The sequence below is a fragment of the Ictalurus furcatus genome, chromosome 2 (genome assembly GCF_023375685.1).
Source record: "Ictalurus furcatus strain D&B chromosome 2, Billie_1.0, whole genome shotgun sequence".
Classification (NCBI taxonomy): domain Eukaryota; kingdom Metazoa; phylum Chordata; class Actinopteri; order Siluriformes; family Ictaluridae; genus Ictalurus; species Ictalurus furcatus.
In genome coordinates, this window is record NC_071256.1 from 28,620,455 (window position 1) to 28,635,222 (window position 14,768).

At 36.7% G+C, this 14,768-nt stretch overlaps 2 protein-coding genes across 2 annotated transcripts; both read left to right on the forward strand.

Moving 5' to 3' along the window:
- Window positions 1-1,786, forward strand: pvalb4 (parvalbumin 4). Its single transcript, XM_053612877.1, has 5 exons — window positions 1-107; window positions 726-792; window positions 1,052-1,184; window positions 1,295-1,404; window positions 1,499-1,786. Exons 2-5 carry the CDS (start codon window positions 732-734, stop codon window positions 1,522-1,524), a joined length of 330 nt encoding a protein of 109 aa, XP_053468852.1. The 5' UTR covers window positions 1-107; window positions 726-731; the 3' UTR covers window positions 1,525-1,786.
- A 4,831-nt stretch (window positions 1,787-6,617) lies between these two features.
- Window positions 6,618-9,647, forward strand: pvalb8 (parvalbumin 8). The gene is made up of 5 exons (XM_053612903.1): window positions 6,618-6,750; window positions 7,365-7,429; window positions 7,795-7,927; window positions 8,834-8,943; window positions 9,409-9,647. The coding sequence occupies exons 2-5, from the start codon at window positions 7,369-7,371 to the stop codon at window positions 9,432-9,434; spliced, it is 330 nt and encodes a 109-aa protein (XP_053468878.1). The 5' UTR covers window positions 6,618-6,750; window positions 7,365-7,368; the 3' UTR covers window positions 9,435-9,647.
- The last annotated feature ends 5,121 nt before the right edge of the window (window positions 9,648-14,768 follow it).

Sequence of the window (14,768 nt, forward strand, 5' to 3'; positions counted from 1 at the left end):
TTTGGACTGTGTAAAAGTATATAAGGTTGAGAGCAACGGGCCAGAGTTCACTGCAGTTTGCTCCAGTCTTTGAGAATCTACAGCTCACCACCAAAAAGACGAAAGAGGTGAGTTTGCATGCAGGAGCTTGATGGACAGCAGCAAGAGAAAAAAACAACAACCCTGACACGGGACCTGCAATGCATTTGCAATAGGCCCTTATCAAAGCCTATCTGATGTCTATTTTTTTTTTTTTTTTTTTTTTTTTTTTTTTTTTTTAATGCACTGCTTCTAAATTCTTTCCACTGGACTTACCATGGACGTGAAAGAGAATTTCGGACCACATCGTCCCATATCCTGTTGGACATAGCCTACTGGATGGGATCTAACATGCTAATGATGACCATGTGACCTGGATGCGACATGCATTAGTTTTGCAGCTGTTGCTTTGTGCTGTCTTGGGTCGACTTGATCGCATCATTGAGCTCGTGACACTGAACTCCTGAGTTCTAACTGATAGCGAGTGAATTAAAATAAAATAAAAAAGTAATGGAAAAAAAATAACTGGATGGTGCAACCAATGATTCGTCAAGGCCAAATTGCTTATGCATTGCTTAAAGATTGTTAAGACGATATGATCATGGCCAGACTCAGGGCAATCACTGATATCATATGCATATTAATTTGTATGTTTTTTTTATGATGTCATTGTGATGCTAATGTTAATGTTTTCCCCCCTCACTTAGCTAAAGATGGCATTCGCTGGTGTCCTCAACGATGCTGACATCACTGCAGCCCTGGATGCATGCAAAGGTATTGTAATATCTAAATCAATCTTATCTAATAAATCTTAGCTATATAGCCTAATTGCATTAGGCTCAAAAAGTAATTAATTAATTAATCACCAATTATTATTATTATTATTATTATTATTATTATTATTATTATTATTATTATCATTACTACTACTACTACTACTACTACTACAATAAGATAGTTCTTGCCCCCCCTACAAATAGCCTAATAATTAAATGTTGTAATAACAGTTTGTTTGTTTGTTTGTTTTAAACAGCCGACGGTTCCTTCGACCACAAGAGCTTCTTCACTAAGGTCGGTCTGACCGGCAAGTCTGCCGATGATGTCAAGAAGGCTTTCGCCATCATTGATCAGGACAAGAGTGGCTTCATTGAGGAGGATGAACTGAAGTAAAGAGAACTTGGTTCATTCATTTGCAGTATATTGATAGAAAGCTCTATTTTAGCTCTAATAATGAGTCATAACACTAATAGCAAGACTAATAATGCTCTCTCTACAGACTGTTCCTGCAGAACTTCAAATCCAGCGCGAGGGCACTCACTGATGACGAGACCAAGACTTTCCTCAAGGCTGGAGACACCGATGGTGATGGCAAGATTGGAGTTGATGGTAAATGCTTTTTGTATTATTATTCCAGACATCACAATCATTTTAATAATTGAATGCATCATTAATCACTTACTTGTTTTCTCTTTTCTTGCAGAGTTCGCTAGCCTGGTTAAGGCATAAAATGCTTCTGACCAACAAACACTACTTCTCGCTCTGAAGGAACAACTTTGCCCGAGACCTCCCATGTTCATCTGACTATAAATAATTTTTATACCAATGCTTATGAGAAGTTTCCTCCCATGCAGCACACTGTCCAAAATGATGATTGTGAATGTAGCGCGGCTGTGTATCCTGTCTTAAATATGAATTTTGCTTACTGTAAAATCTGATGCACTTTTACGGGAACGGACGATAAGAAAAGAATAAATATTCTTTTGCAATATCGACTTTCTGTCTGTTCTTCTATCGTCCCTTATAACACACAATTTACAGAAACAGGAAACAGAAAACATGGTATTTAGCCTATAATGCTGATGCTATAGTTTTGTTGGTGAATAGAATTAGTTTAGTGAGAAATTATTATCATCATTATCATCATCATCATCAGCCTCCACCTCATCCACATACTCACAATCACTGTCACCTTTACTTTTACGTTTACATTTATTCATTTAGCAGACGCTTTTATCCAAAGCGTCTTACAAATGAGGAAATACAAGCAAAGCGATATCAAGCGGAGAACAATACAAGTAGTGCTACCATGCAAGATTTATAATTGATTTCTAGAGATGCATAGTGCGCAGAGGTGTAAGAGCCAGAGTAATTTTTTTTTTTTTAAATAATATAGGGTTGTCATTTTAAGGGGTTAGTTAAGTGCTCACGGAAGAGGTGGGTCTTTAGCTGTTTTTTGAACCTTTGTCACTATGCCTACTGCAATGACCATAATATAGTAGCATTGCAGTTTAGTTTATAGAGGGAACATCATCAGCAGCAGCAGCAGCAGCATAATTTTTATTACCCTCCTCATACTCATCCTCATCAGCATCAGCATCAGTGCTATACCCTTCATCAGTAGTACACTAATTATATTGTTAATACATTACTGTAGTCTATTGGGAGGTCATTATCATAGTTTTCTCCATTAGTATCATTATCATCTCTCTCCTGATAATCAACCTCACCTAAACTGTAAACACTGTCACCCCCATCAGCATCATCATCATCATCATCACCATCATCATCAGTACACTGAAAGCACATGTGATAAATTATCATCATGTACCCACCTCCTGCACATCAAATCTATAATATTAACACCATCATCATTATTGTCACAATTATGACTATCATCTTCACCACCATTATTATCATAATCAGTGTTGCAATTATCATATAATTGATACAGAGTAGCATTAGTATTGTTATCTTCTGTGGTCATAATCATCAATACCATCACCATCATTATTGTCTTTCTCCTGACATACAACAAAATATCCTGCTGCATTTGTATGTTTTGTTGTGTATTGAAGAGGCAGTTTCATATTTTCTCAAGCAGATTTGGAATCTGATTTTGACCACCACTACAATGGTTTATAATTAAATGAATTTATACTCATGCAAGAGGCATGGGAGGGTATCTCTAATGATTGACTGGACAAAAACACTTGACTGTTTCGTGAGGAAAGTGTGTGCAGCAGTTACAGCTGTTAATGAAGCTGTAAGGAAAAAATAAGACTTTTTATTTTTTTCCCCCTAATAGTTTATTTTCTTGGTTATTGTCACAAATACTTTACATGCAATGTTTAATATGTTTGATATAAAACTGATTGGTTTATATATATATATATATATATATATATATATATATATATATATATATATATATATATATATATATATATATATATATATATACCTTAGGTTGTAACAACCCAACAAACAAAATGTTCATTTTGTAGGCATTTTATTGCACATACATAAAACACTGCAATTTTATTTCTAGGGAAAGAACTGCACTGCACATTGTACAGGGTAAAGTCTATCCAGAAATGATATACACAAATGTAAGAAAACAACACATTTGTGAACATGTATTAAAAGCATTAAACTATATCATAAAATACTAAATATCAAATATAGATAATATATGTAGATAATACACTTGTTATCCAAATTATCTTATAAGACTGTCATCAGCCTTGACATTGACAACATGCTTTATTTTGATGGTGCATTTAGCCTATATCCATCATACTAAAAGGTTTAGTAACTCAGTACTATATTACCATTATATTTCAAGCACGGGTATTTCAAGGAATTACATTTTTTTTAATGGGGCAGTGGTAGCTCACTGGATAAGACATTGGACTCTTGATCGGAAGGCCGTGAGTTCAGCCTGCTCCACAAAGCTACCACTGCAGGGCCCTTGAGCCCTTAAGCCTCAACTGCTCAGTTGTATAAAAAAATTAGATAATGTAAGTTTCTCTGGACAAATAATGTAAATGTAAATCTAAACCCACCATCTACAATCACCAGAAGCTTTTGAAATCACTATTCAGTAGATGTAGACTAAGTCCTCTTGAACCAATTTACTTGGGATAAAATGTTTTCAACCAAACTATTTTGAACACATAGGCCTGCTTGACATGTCAGTGGATTCCCTGGGCCTTCAATCCAACCCAGTTATGGCATAGTAGAACTTAACCATTAAAACAATATAATATGACTAATCAAAATGCATAGTTTAGACTTTAGTTCCCTTCAAATATAACATTGTCCAGTAGATTAAATTATGTTAGTTTATTATTACTGTAGACTCAATTGTTAATGCATTACTAAGAAAGAGCTCAAACAAAAAATAATGGAAACAACCCAGCATTAAAAGAGTTCAACAAACTCAAACATTTATTAAGTCGTTATGTTTTAGAGTGGTTCAAGATAATAATGTTGATTGCTAATAATTTCTATCAGGACACATTTGCATGAATCCCACACTGACTTGGGATTCATGATATGATATATAATATATATAACATTAATATCTCCAGCTTATAGTATACAGAAAGACACTGAATAATCTATACTTACCAGTAAGCAGTTGAGTGATAATGAGCCACTATTTCAGTAGTTGTATTACCATTGGCTTCCTAATTTTGCATTATTAGGAAACTTCCCTTCAGTATCAAGTCTCAATGACATCAGTCACATTCAAGTCCAAGTCAAATAAGAAGACAGTTAACGTCCATTCAAATTAACCCAAGTTAACACACATTCTTATGAAACCTGGTCTTCAATCTTTTCAGTATGGCTGCCTTACAATACACAGCACTGAAACTGCTGTCTTATATGTTTTAAATGATCTCCATGTCTCCTCCTATTCTGGGTCCATGAATGTTCTCCTCCTTGATCTCAGCGCTACCTTTGAATCTATAATTTATAATATGCTTATCTCGTCATCTTTTTTTATTGTGGTCACAGATTAGATCTTGCCTATAGCTCAAATCCTATCTCACTACTAAACATCTTTTTATTTTATTTTTTTCAGGCACAGTCTGTCACTGCTGTAGGTGCTTGAGATGACCATTAGATGTCAGAATTTCCTTATGAATAGATACTGCTGTAACAAGGATACCACGGGGTGCCCAACCTTGCACCTGCAGAACAACTACCCATGCAGAGTTTAGCTCCAGCTCTAATGGCTCATGATAATTAGACACCATGATGCAATCATCAAGCACTGCATGTAAAGAATCGCACATGTTAGAGCAGGGGAAAACCAAGAACATGCAAAATGGGCAATGGGAAAATGGGAGAAGCACTGAGCTACAGGATATGAGGTCTCTGATATACATGTATGCATGACATCATGGCTGGAGGGTGATAAGAAGCCCTGCTGGATCCAGTGTCCTCATCTAATTCTTCCGCATGTGAGTGTGCCAGTCTCTTGAGTTTCTAACCTCAGAACAGGTTACTCTAAGCTCTGCAATTCAGGACAAACTTCAAGTTACACTGATGATGTCAGCTTTCCAAGACAAAATTTAGGTGACAGTAAATTTCCAGGTTTACTTTAAGCTGTGACATCATGTTATATTATAAACAAGCTGGCTTCATTTGTCAACTGAATTACAAATTTTATGAAAAACAAACAACAAACAAACAAATAAGAGCAAATTAATAAAATAAATGTAAAAAAAAAAAAAAAAAAAAAGCAAGGCTCTTTGTGAGATATGGAAAATTACATGTGCATTTACTTTCCATTAAACCCCATAATTATGTTTGAAAAGACTATCATTGCATCACTGCCCTGGTTTAGACCATGCTATATCATTATTTAAATACTATTAGAATTGTTATAATGATATTATTCTTATATATAAAAGGAATATCACCATCACATAACACAAAATCTATTGTGTATACATATTCATCCTTTTCTGTTGGGAGAACAGCACACCAAAATATATATTACAGATGGTCACAAAAAGAGGTGACCTGGACTGAAAAAAATGACAGGGTTTACCATCGTCGGGAATATGTGATTAGATGATAAACTGGCGTGACTTTTTTTGATTAACAAATACAGTGTCTGTGCGTGCATCCGTAATGTTTGCATGTGTGCATGCATTTGTGTGCGTAAGAGGAGAGACAGCACGAAAGACTGAGAGAGAGTTAGAGAGAGAGAGAGAGAGAGAGAGATGATGATGATGATGATGATGATGATGATGATTGCATTATTGTATACACTAAAAATCTGGAACAATTATAATAATACTAGACCTGGGTATGAAAAGGCAACATGTAAATAATAATAAAACGATACCAACTACATAGCCTTCTTAAAAAAGTCTAAGTGAATATCTTAGACTGATATTAATCGTGATATAATTCTGATATAATTGCATGATATAATTGCATGATAATTGCGTGATATAATTGCAGATATAATTCTTATGGGATAGGGTGAATTATGTTCTTAAGTCTTTTTTCTTTAGCATAATGTTCATATATTGCATACTAGCGTATTTAAAAGCACTACGTTTTTATTATTCGTGCATTGGTGTGAACAGAAATGGGACAGGTGTGAAGGGTGGGAACGGAGAGAGAATACCTGCAGACCGCAGACCGCAGGGCAACGCTTATTTAATTTTCTATTCTACAAGGTCATGATAGACTCGGAACTGGCCTATCAGCATTCAGCTCTTGGGCGGATATAAATAGTAATAGATAATTAGTTACCCAAGAAATTTGAGGCGGGTCTGCCTGTACGAATTCGATCCATAGACAGGTAACTTAAGAGTGGCCCATTGTCTCTCTGATCGGCCCTATATAAATCCCTCCTGCGCATAGGGTGATCACCACTCAGTCTTACCTCCACCTCCAGCAGCCACCACACTCCAACTTAAAAGGGTAAGTGAGAACACACACTCTGCATTTCTCTCAGGAGAAGAAGAGAAATGTTATTATTGAATTCATTTACGTCATTTAATTGTATTTTTAATTGACAATGTATTGGTGTGCATTAAAGACAAGGATGCATTTCAATTTGAGGGTCAAATTGTAGCCTATATGGTGCATCAAAATACTTTAAAGTGTTTCTTGATTTTTGATTAATAACATTTAGGTCAACTTTTGCTCTGCTTGCTTTTAAAAATACTAATACACACTGCTTCAGTTTTTAGGGAGCTTTCTAGCCTATAACTTTTAAGGGTGCGTAAAAATGGAAGAAAAAAACCCCACCTTTTTGGTATTAAACATTATTTTGTTGAAACTCAGTAACATGTAATTATGACTGGCCTATATATAATATAGGACTAATATTGGTTAAACTAACTTGAGCAAAGAGGCAAGTTTGTGTCCGTTTTTAACTGTTTATTCCAACCTGGAAATATAGTGTGTTTTGGCACGTAATATCATATCACGCGTTAGATTAGTGACAGCAATAGCTTTGTGGCTGATGATTCAGAAGAAGCTTTAGTGCCTTTAAAAAAAAGTGTTAATTATTTACACGGTTTGCTTCTCAGGACTATGTCGCTCACGTCCATCCTTTCCGCTGATGCCATCGACAGCGCTATCAAGGACTGCCAAGGTATCGATTTTCCGCAGGCCATATCATCTGGCCGGCTCTTTCATGTCGATAAGTACACGTGATGGGAAAACGCATGAACATTGGCGTCCCAATTAAACTCAATACAATATAATCTTATCACAACTGATATGCAGATTGAGACGTACTTAAACGATCACAGAATTATTATAAGTTTTAAAATTATTGCTGAGCATTAAGTCAAGAGTATATAAAATATTTCTGGTTTTAGTTTACTAACAGTTATTTATTTACTTATATGTTTGTTTGTTTATTTGTTGTTTGTACTCACTAGTTTGTTTTATTTACTTACGGTTTGTTTGTCTTTTCTTTCTTTCTTTCTTTCTTTCTTTCTTTCTCTTCAAAAGCACCAGAGTCCTTCAATCACAAGAAGTTCTTCCAGCTGTGTGGTCTTTCCAAAAAAACTCCCCAGGAAATAAGGACTGTCTTTGGCATCCTTGACAACGATGGCAGCGGCTTCATCGAGGAGGAAGAGCTCAAGTATGAACAAAACTATACATTTTCAGACATGACTGTATGACTGGTGTAGCTACTGATTAACATTTTATTAAACACTACATCTGCAATATGATTACAAAAACTGAACATGAAAGTGTTGCTCATCAAATGAATGGAACAATATGTACCAATTGTAGCAATTATCCATACAATGCATGTGACTAGGTGCTCTTCAAATCTTATCCAAAAGTGTGTTTTTTTCTCAATTCATGACTTTAACAACTAGAATATTGTTAAGACCAAACAATGACATTTAACTTCTTTGGTGTGCCACAAACAAATATTTAATGTAATCTGTGGTTTTCAAAGAAGGCATTTTACTACATCAGAACAGCTCATACAGATGGGTGACAAATTAATGGAAAATCCAACATAAAGTGCTTAGTAAGGTTTGGGGCTAACATGAGCCACCAAAAACAACTTCACTGCACCATGAAATAGATTCTCTGGAAGTCACTCGAACTGTACTGGAGAAATGGGAACATTATCATCTTTTGGAATATTCCCTCAATTGGTGTTTTGATGCTGGTGATGGAGAGCACTGTTTAACACCTGCTCCAAAATTTCCCATAGGTATTTAATTGGGTTAAGATCTGGTGACCATAGCACTTGATTTACAATATTTTCACACTCATCAAATCATTCAGTGAGCCCTCATGCTCTGTGGATGTGGGCGGGCAGCCTGGAAAAGATCACTCCCATCAGGACAGAAATGTTTCACCATATGATAAAGATGATCAGCTAGAATAACTTTGCATTGATTTACAGCGATGTTTCCCTCTAAGGGGACAAGTGGACCCATAAATCTGTCACCTGTCTGTATATCACATTTATTGTGCATGTTTTGTTAAGAATGAGTCATTGATGTGATTTTGATTTTCTTTGTAGATTCTTCCTGCAGAGGTTTTCAGCTGGAGCTCGTGTGCTGACTGAGAGAGAGACTAAGACCTTACTATCAGCAGCTGATGATGACGGTGATGGCATGATTGGAGCTGAAGGTAAATATAACTGATGATCACTACACTTTAAGAAAAAATGGTTATTCGTGGGTTAATTCGATAATTATAGGTCTAACTGGTTAATAGGGAAACATGCTATTGTAGGGTTCTGCATATAATTGTAAATTATTTCTTCAGAGGGACAATGTCAAGAACGCTGGAGGGTTCTTGTCAAGATGACTAAATATTTGTCACTTTGTGTAAAATCATCTTTCAAAACAATGTCTAAATGTAATTGCTTACAGTTTACTCAAATTATAATTTAATTTATCGTTTCCATTATTCAAATTATATCCCTGCTTTTATGGTTTAATAATAAAGTATGTTAAATCAAAGTAGAAAGATAGCAATGACATAAACACTTAACATATTATTGTAAAGCTAAATAAAAACTTTGCTGCACTTGCTGCATCATGAATTCACTTAATCCAATTAAATGACACTACTTTGTTTTCTCTCTAACAGAATTCCAGTCCATGGTGGTCTCCTGAATGGTCAAACCTCCTCTTGGTTCAGTTTAACGATGTTCTTCCTTGTTATTCTGCTTTCATTTAATTTCTGGAAGCCCCTATTGATACAGATACAAAACAAAAAACAGTTTATACTATATTTGTAAATACCTGTAAAGAGATTACTCATCTCTCCAGTGTATAACTGACACAACATAAATAATTTTGAGTAAATAAATAAATGACTAAACATTATGAATACTGCCTTTCAATGGTTGTTGAATGTCATGAAATGATGCACTTCACAATTTGAGAACTTTTGCTCAGCAAATCCCACAAAGAGTTTGGCATAGGAAGGTCCCATTTCAATGCTCATACTAATCTGCAGACATGTGTTTGAGATCAAGAGATAAATATGATAAATATAGATCAGCTTTCATTTCCTGATATTTACATCTAGGTATGCTAAACATCTTAGAACACGGCATGGTACCTTTGGCACCTTTTAAATTGTAATTTATCATTTTTTAAATACATTTTTTGTAATTGGTCAGATTTAATTTAAGCCAAAATGTAAAACAATTAAGCTTAATTTCTGAATGAAGTTTAGTAAAGTCCACATACCCTAGTCCTGAAACTCAACCACATTCAAATCATGAACTGCTTTTAGCAATGCAAATCAATTTCTCTTACAAAAGTCTGGAGGGGGTGAGCCTCTAAAGACATGCTTTCTGGACCCAAAATCATGCTCCTACTCATGACGATCAAAATTATAAAGTTAACAACTTCACAGGAATGCACCTAACATATCCCTCTGGCATCATCATTCAATAATCAAAAAGTATCACTTAGAGCCTTGAACAATCAAATAATTTCAGTGAATAGAAACTCACAATTGAAACAATGAAAGCCAAATTGCAAACAATCAAATCTTGAACTTTTACTGACTGTACTGGATCTCTGGTCCAAAATATTTTGCCCATCTTTATAAATGTGGCACTGATTACGTCTCCATCTTGGTAAGGATTTGTTAAGAAAGATTTGGTCATTTGCTTACTTCTAGTAGCAGAGACCTCCTGAATAAACTCTTGCAGCACAAGTCTGTCTAAGATGGAGCATATATAAGTACTATAACTGAGCTAAATTAAATCTTAAACATGTCCATAATGAAGATTTTACACAAGTATTCAAAACACAAGCCACTATTTTATGAACACCAGAAAAGTCTCTTGTCCTGTCTTTTTGTGGCGTCCTACTGCAAGAGGTTTCTCTTACCAAAATTTCTATTATATCTCACCACAAACCAGCAGTGTCAACAATGAGAGTGTCAACATCTATGAGAGAACCACTTCCATTTGAACATTCTCTTCAAAGAGGAAGAAAATTATAACATGTGGCAGAGGGTGTGTGGTCAAACACTGGTTATGAAGCAGGGGAGAAGTCATAGAGAACCAGCAGGTAATGAGTAAGTGTCTACACATTTGTGCAGTTAATAAAAGCCTATGTATAAACTTTGTGTGATAGAAACTTACCCTAGAGTTTTTAAAATTTATTTTGGTTATATTGAAATAAATAGTGCTGAAAAGCACTAGCTGTAAAATAGTAAAGCATTATTCTCTCTGACAATCCTGCCTCCAGTATCCTCAGTTCCCTCTCTGATGCACCAGGGTGTCACAGTTGTGCTGAAAAATAGGAGTGAGGGCTGATATGCCCTGATAGAATCAGTTGTCCTCATGGAGATCATTCTGTTCCTCATAAACCTCCAACAAATGTAAATAAGTCTTTAGAACTCAGGGGGACAACAGCAGCACTTTGAGGATCCAGCACAGGCAGAGGATCAAGCTTAATTCAGCCTGCTGATACTCAAGCTGCAACAGCCCCACCCATAGCCCAAGTTACCTTCACAAAGATGGCTCCACAGTATGTCTCATAGGCCTTTGTGGAGCTTTTTCAAGCAAGTGGTGGCAGCATGAGGCTAGCCTGAGTCAAAGTGGGTGGTCTGTCTGCTTCCTGTGTTGTCCAGAGAAGCAGAGCTCATGTCCCAACAGCTGCCTTTCTCCAATCATATGGAGTATGCCAATTTCAAGAGAGCCACCTCTGAGCAACACCACCAGTGGTTCCCTCACAGAGATCATTTGCATTTGCTCAGCAGCTCTGTGACACCTGTCAGCATGGTTACTGGCATGTGAGCATGATGCTGAGGAGATTGTGAATCAGGTTGTGCTGTAACAATTCACGGCACGGCTGCCTGAGGGGGGAGCCAATTGTTTCCAGTGCCTCTGGCCGGTGTTGGTGGAGGATACAACTAACGGTGAACCCTGAAATTGGTCACATGGGCCTGTTTTACCTTCCTGTCACACTCCTTATCTTTCCATCTCCAACCCCCCCTCTTCCTTCACAGGGTGGACCTCAGTAGATCTTAAGGGTAGGGGTACAGCCTGGGCAGGTGTGTTTGGGCTGCAAGGATCCTGGGGACTTGTAGAACCAGTGTCCCCCCATGGAGCGAGAGTCTGACATACCACAGGTTTCTTTTGATCAAGCTGGGCTGTACTGCATGCCTGTCATTATCACAGGGGGGTAAATAAATATGACTTGGTGGATTCATGTTAAACCTCAATCCCTCAAAGCCTGAATAAGTGTGAGGCATTGAAGACAGTACATTAGCTATCCACAAATATCCACTGGTGCTTGCCCCTATTCAATTCTGGGGACAAAAAAAATAATATAGAACCATAATAAGAAAATATATTGGTAAATTGGCCAAACGTCTGGTAGCTCTTAAAGCGTCTGTTGTATGGATCCTACTATTGGTTAGCATGGTGTGGGAATTGGAAAGGATTTGGCCTTCTATGGGGATTCACACTCCAAGTGAGAGTAATTGATGGTCAGTTTGTTGCAGCCAGGAACCACCCTATACTTTTCGTATTTTTCAATTATCAAGTATAAGTTGGATATAAGGATAGGTGACATAAGACACTCAAAGGAAAGCAGAAATTACCCAGTTATTGCTACCAAAGAGCTGCTGGGAAATGCTTTTCTATCATAATCATCATGATCCCATTGAACGGCTCTTAGGATAAGACAAAAGACTGACATGCCTCATGGCCCATTTCTAGTGAATGGGCATCAGTGGAATGCAGGTGGTGTTTGTCATGCTGCCAATGTAAATTAACAAAGGCGACTTCAAAGGCACCATTGTGGTCATTCACATTAATCAAGGTCCTCTTGCTGTGCCATTAACAGTGCATATGAGGGTACTGCGATGAATTATTGACACAGACCAGAGATACAGTCCTGTGAAAATGTCTTCTATTTTTGTGTACATGTCATACTAAATTTAAACAAAAAAAATTACAAAACAAAGGCAACCTGATTAAACACAAAATACAGTTTTTAAATGATAATGAATTATAATGATAATATTGAAGTAAAAAAGTTATCCAGTACCAACTGGGCTTGTGTGAAAATGTATTTGTCCCCATAGTTACTAATTCCCCAACTAGATTTAAAGTTTAAGGGGGCAATTAGTTTTTCACATGGGTGACAGGAGTTGGATAACTTTTTTATTTTAAAAAATAATATTAATAAAAACTGTATTGTGTGTTTACTCAGGGTGCCTTTGTTTTATGTTGTATTTCGTTTGAAGATCTAAGACTATGAGAAGAAATCAGGATCAGCAAATACTTTTTCACAGCCCTGTACAATACACCTGGTAGTTGACCAGCTGGTGGCATACCTAAGGACACAATTCTCCTTATGTCTTTCCTGCACTTCTCTTATTCCCACTCTTCAGTGTTTTGTTGGTCAATGCAACCCATTACCTGGAAGTTCCTGGAAGTGCCTCTTGGGAGTCTGAATCCCAAAAGACTTACCAAGGTTTTACATTCATGCCACAAACACTCTGTGAACTATGACTTGTTGGGGGTTACCACCTGTGAACAGGTGGTTTGTTTGCACAATTGAATCAAACTCTTAAGAAAATGTTTTGTAAGTTCAGCAACAAAAAAACATTCACTTAGGTCATGGACAGGGACATCCCCAAATTGATAAAACAGCAGTAGTTGCAAGGTGAGTTTTTGGGGGCAGGCTATTATCACAGGTTTGTGCCTCATTATTTGGACATCACAGGCCCCTTGGCTGAGCTCACAAAAAAGGAAGCACTAGAGCCAGTTCAGTGGATGGTAGCATGCCAACAGGCCTTTTCCCAAATGAAAGTTCCTTTTTGTGAAGGCCCATTATTTCCATCTCCTGACTTCTCTTTCCTCTTTCCTATCTACCAGGGTGTCACACCCTGTAATTTAGTAATAATAACACTGATAGCACAAAATATGTAACACTGTACTAACTTTACAGTGGTATAGTAAAAGGACATCAAACAGCATTTTTAAGTTTGGGGGTGCTGATATTTAAGTATACAAACTCCACCATAGAACAGCATAGGTCTATACTATATTCAAGTATGAGTATACATATAAGCATACATATGTGGTTAGGTGTCCACATACATTTGGCCATATAGTATATATATAGAGTTTTAATACATTTATGAATGCAGTTAAATTTATGTACAAGTGCACCTTAATGTACCAAGTATCTAAGAACTAACTGATCATATGAATTAAATGTGTTAAAGGAGGAACAACTGTGGTTCTGTAGGATTATATTTGAACAATACCATTTTACAAGGTTCCTGAATTTAACATATGTCTGTCAGTTACACCAAAACAGTCACACCCTGACAGTCACGAGCCCTTTTATGTAATGCCATCAGGTAATAACAGTGATTACAATGTGTACTATTATTCGCTGAACAGTCATTATACTGTAAGTGTGTTTTGGTGACCTAAAAATACTTGGTGAAGTGTGCCGTAATGCACATGTTTACCTGCTTAATAGTTGTGATGCAATGTGCAATGGTTAAAAAAAAAAAAACCTGTAATCTTGAGTAAGTGTTGGATGCTGTATGTAAATGCATTGAGGGTGCAATCCTTTAACTCATTATACATTATTCAAATTGCAACCCATAAAGTGAATTGTACAGTTCATGAACACATATTAAGAACAAAAGACGGGAGTCACTGGGAACTGACAGTGGCTTTGAAATGGTGTTTAACTCTTGTCTTGGTGACGGGTTGGTGATGTCTTAGGTCAGGGAAGCCAATGATGTAACAAGAGTCTGAAAAGAACACGAGCCATGACCCCAAGCGATCAGAAGCCATGACTTGTGAACAGGAAAGAAACGAGAGATGACAGGTCTTAACTGACTTCTCGAACACTAGAGGAGGCTCATGTGACAAGGACAGGCGTGCAGGACAACTGTGACTGTGCGATATTATTTCTGCTGTGGAGAAACTCTGCCCTATGCAGCAGATTCAT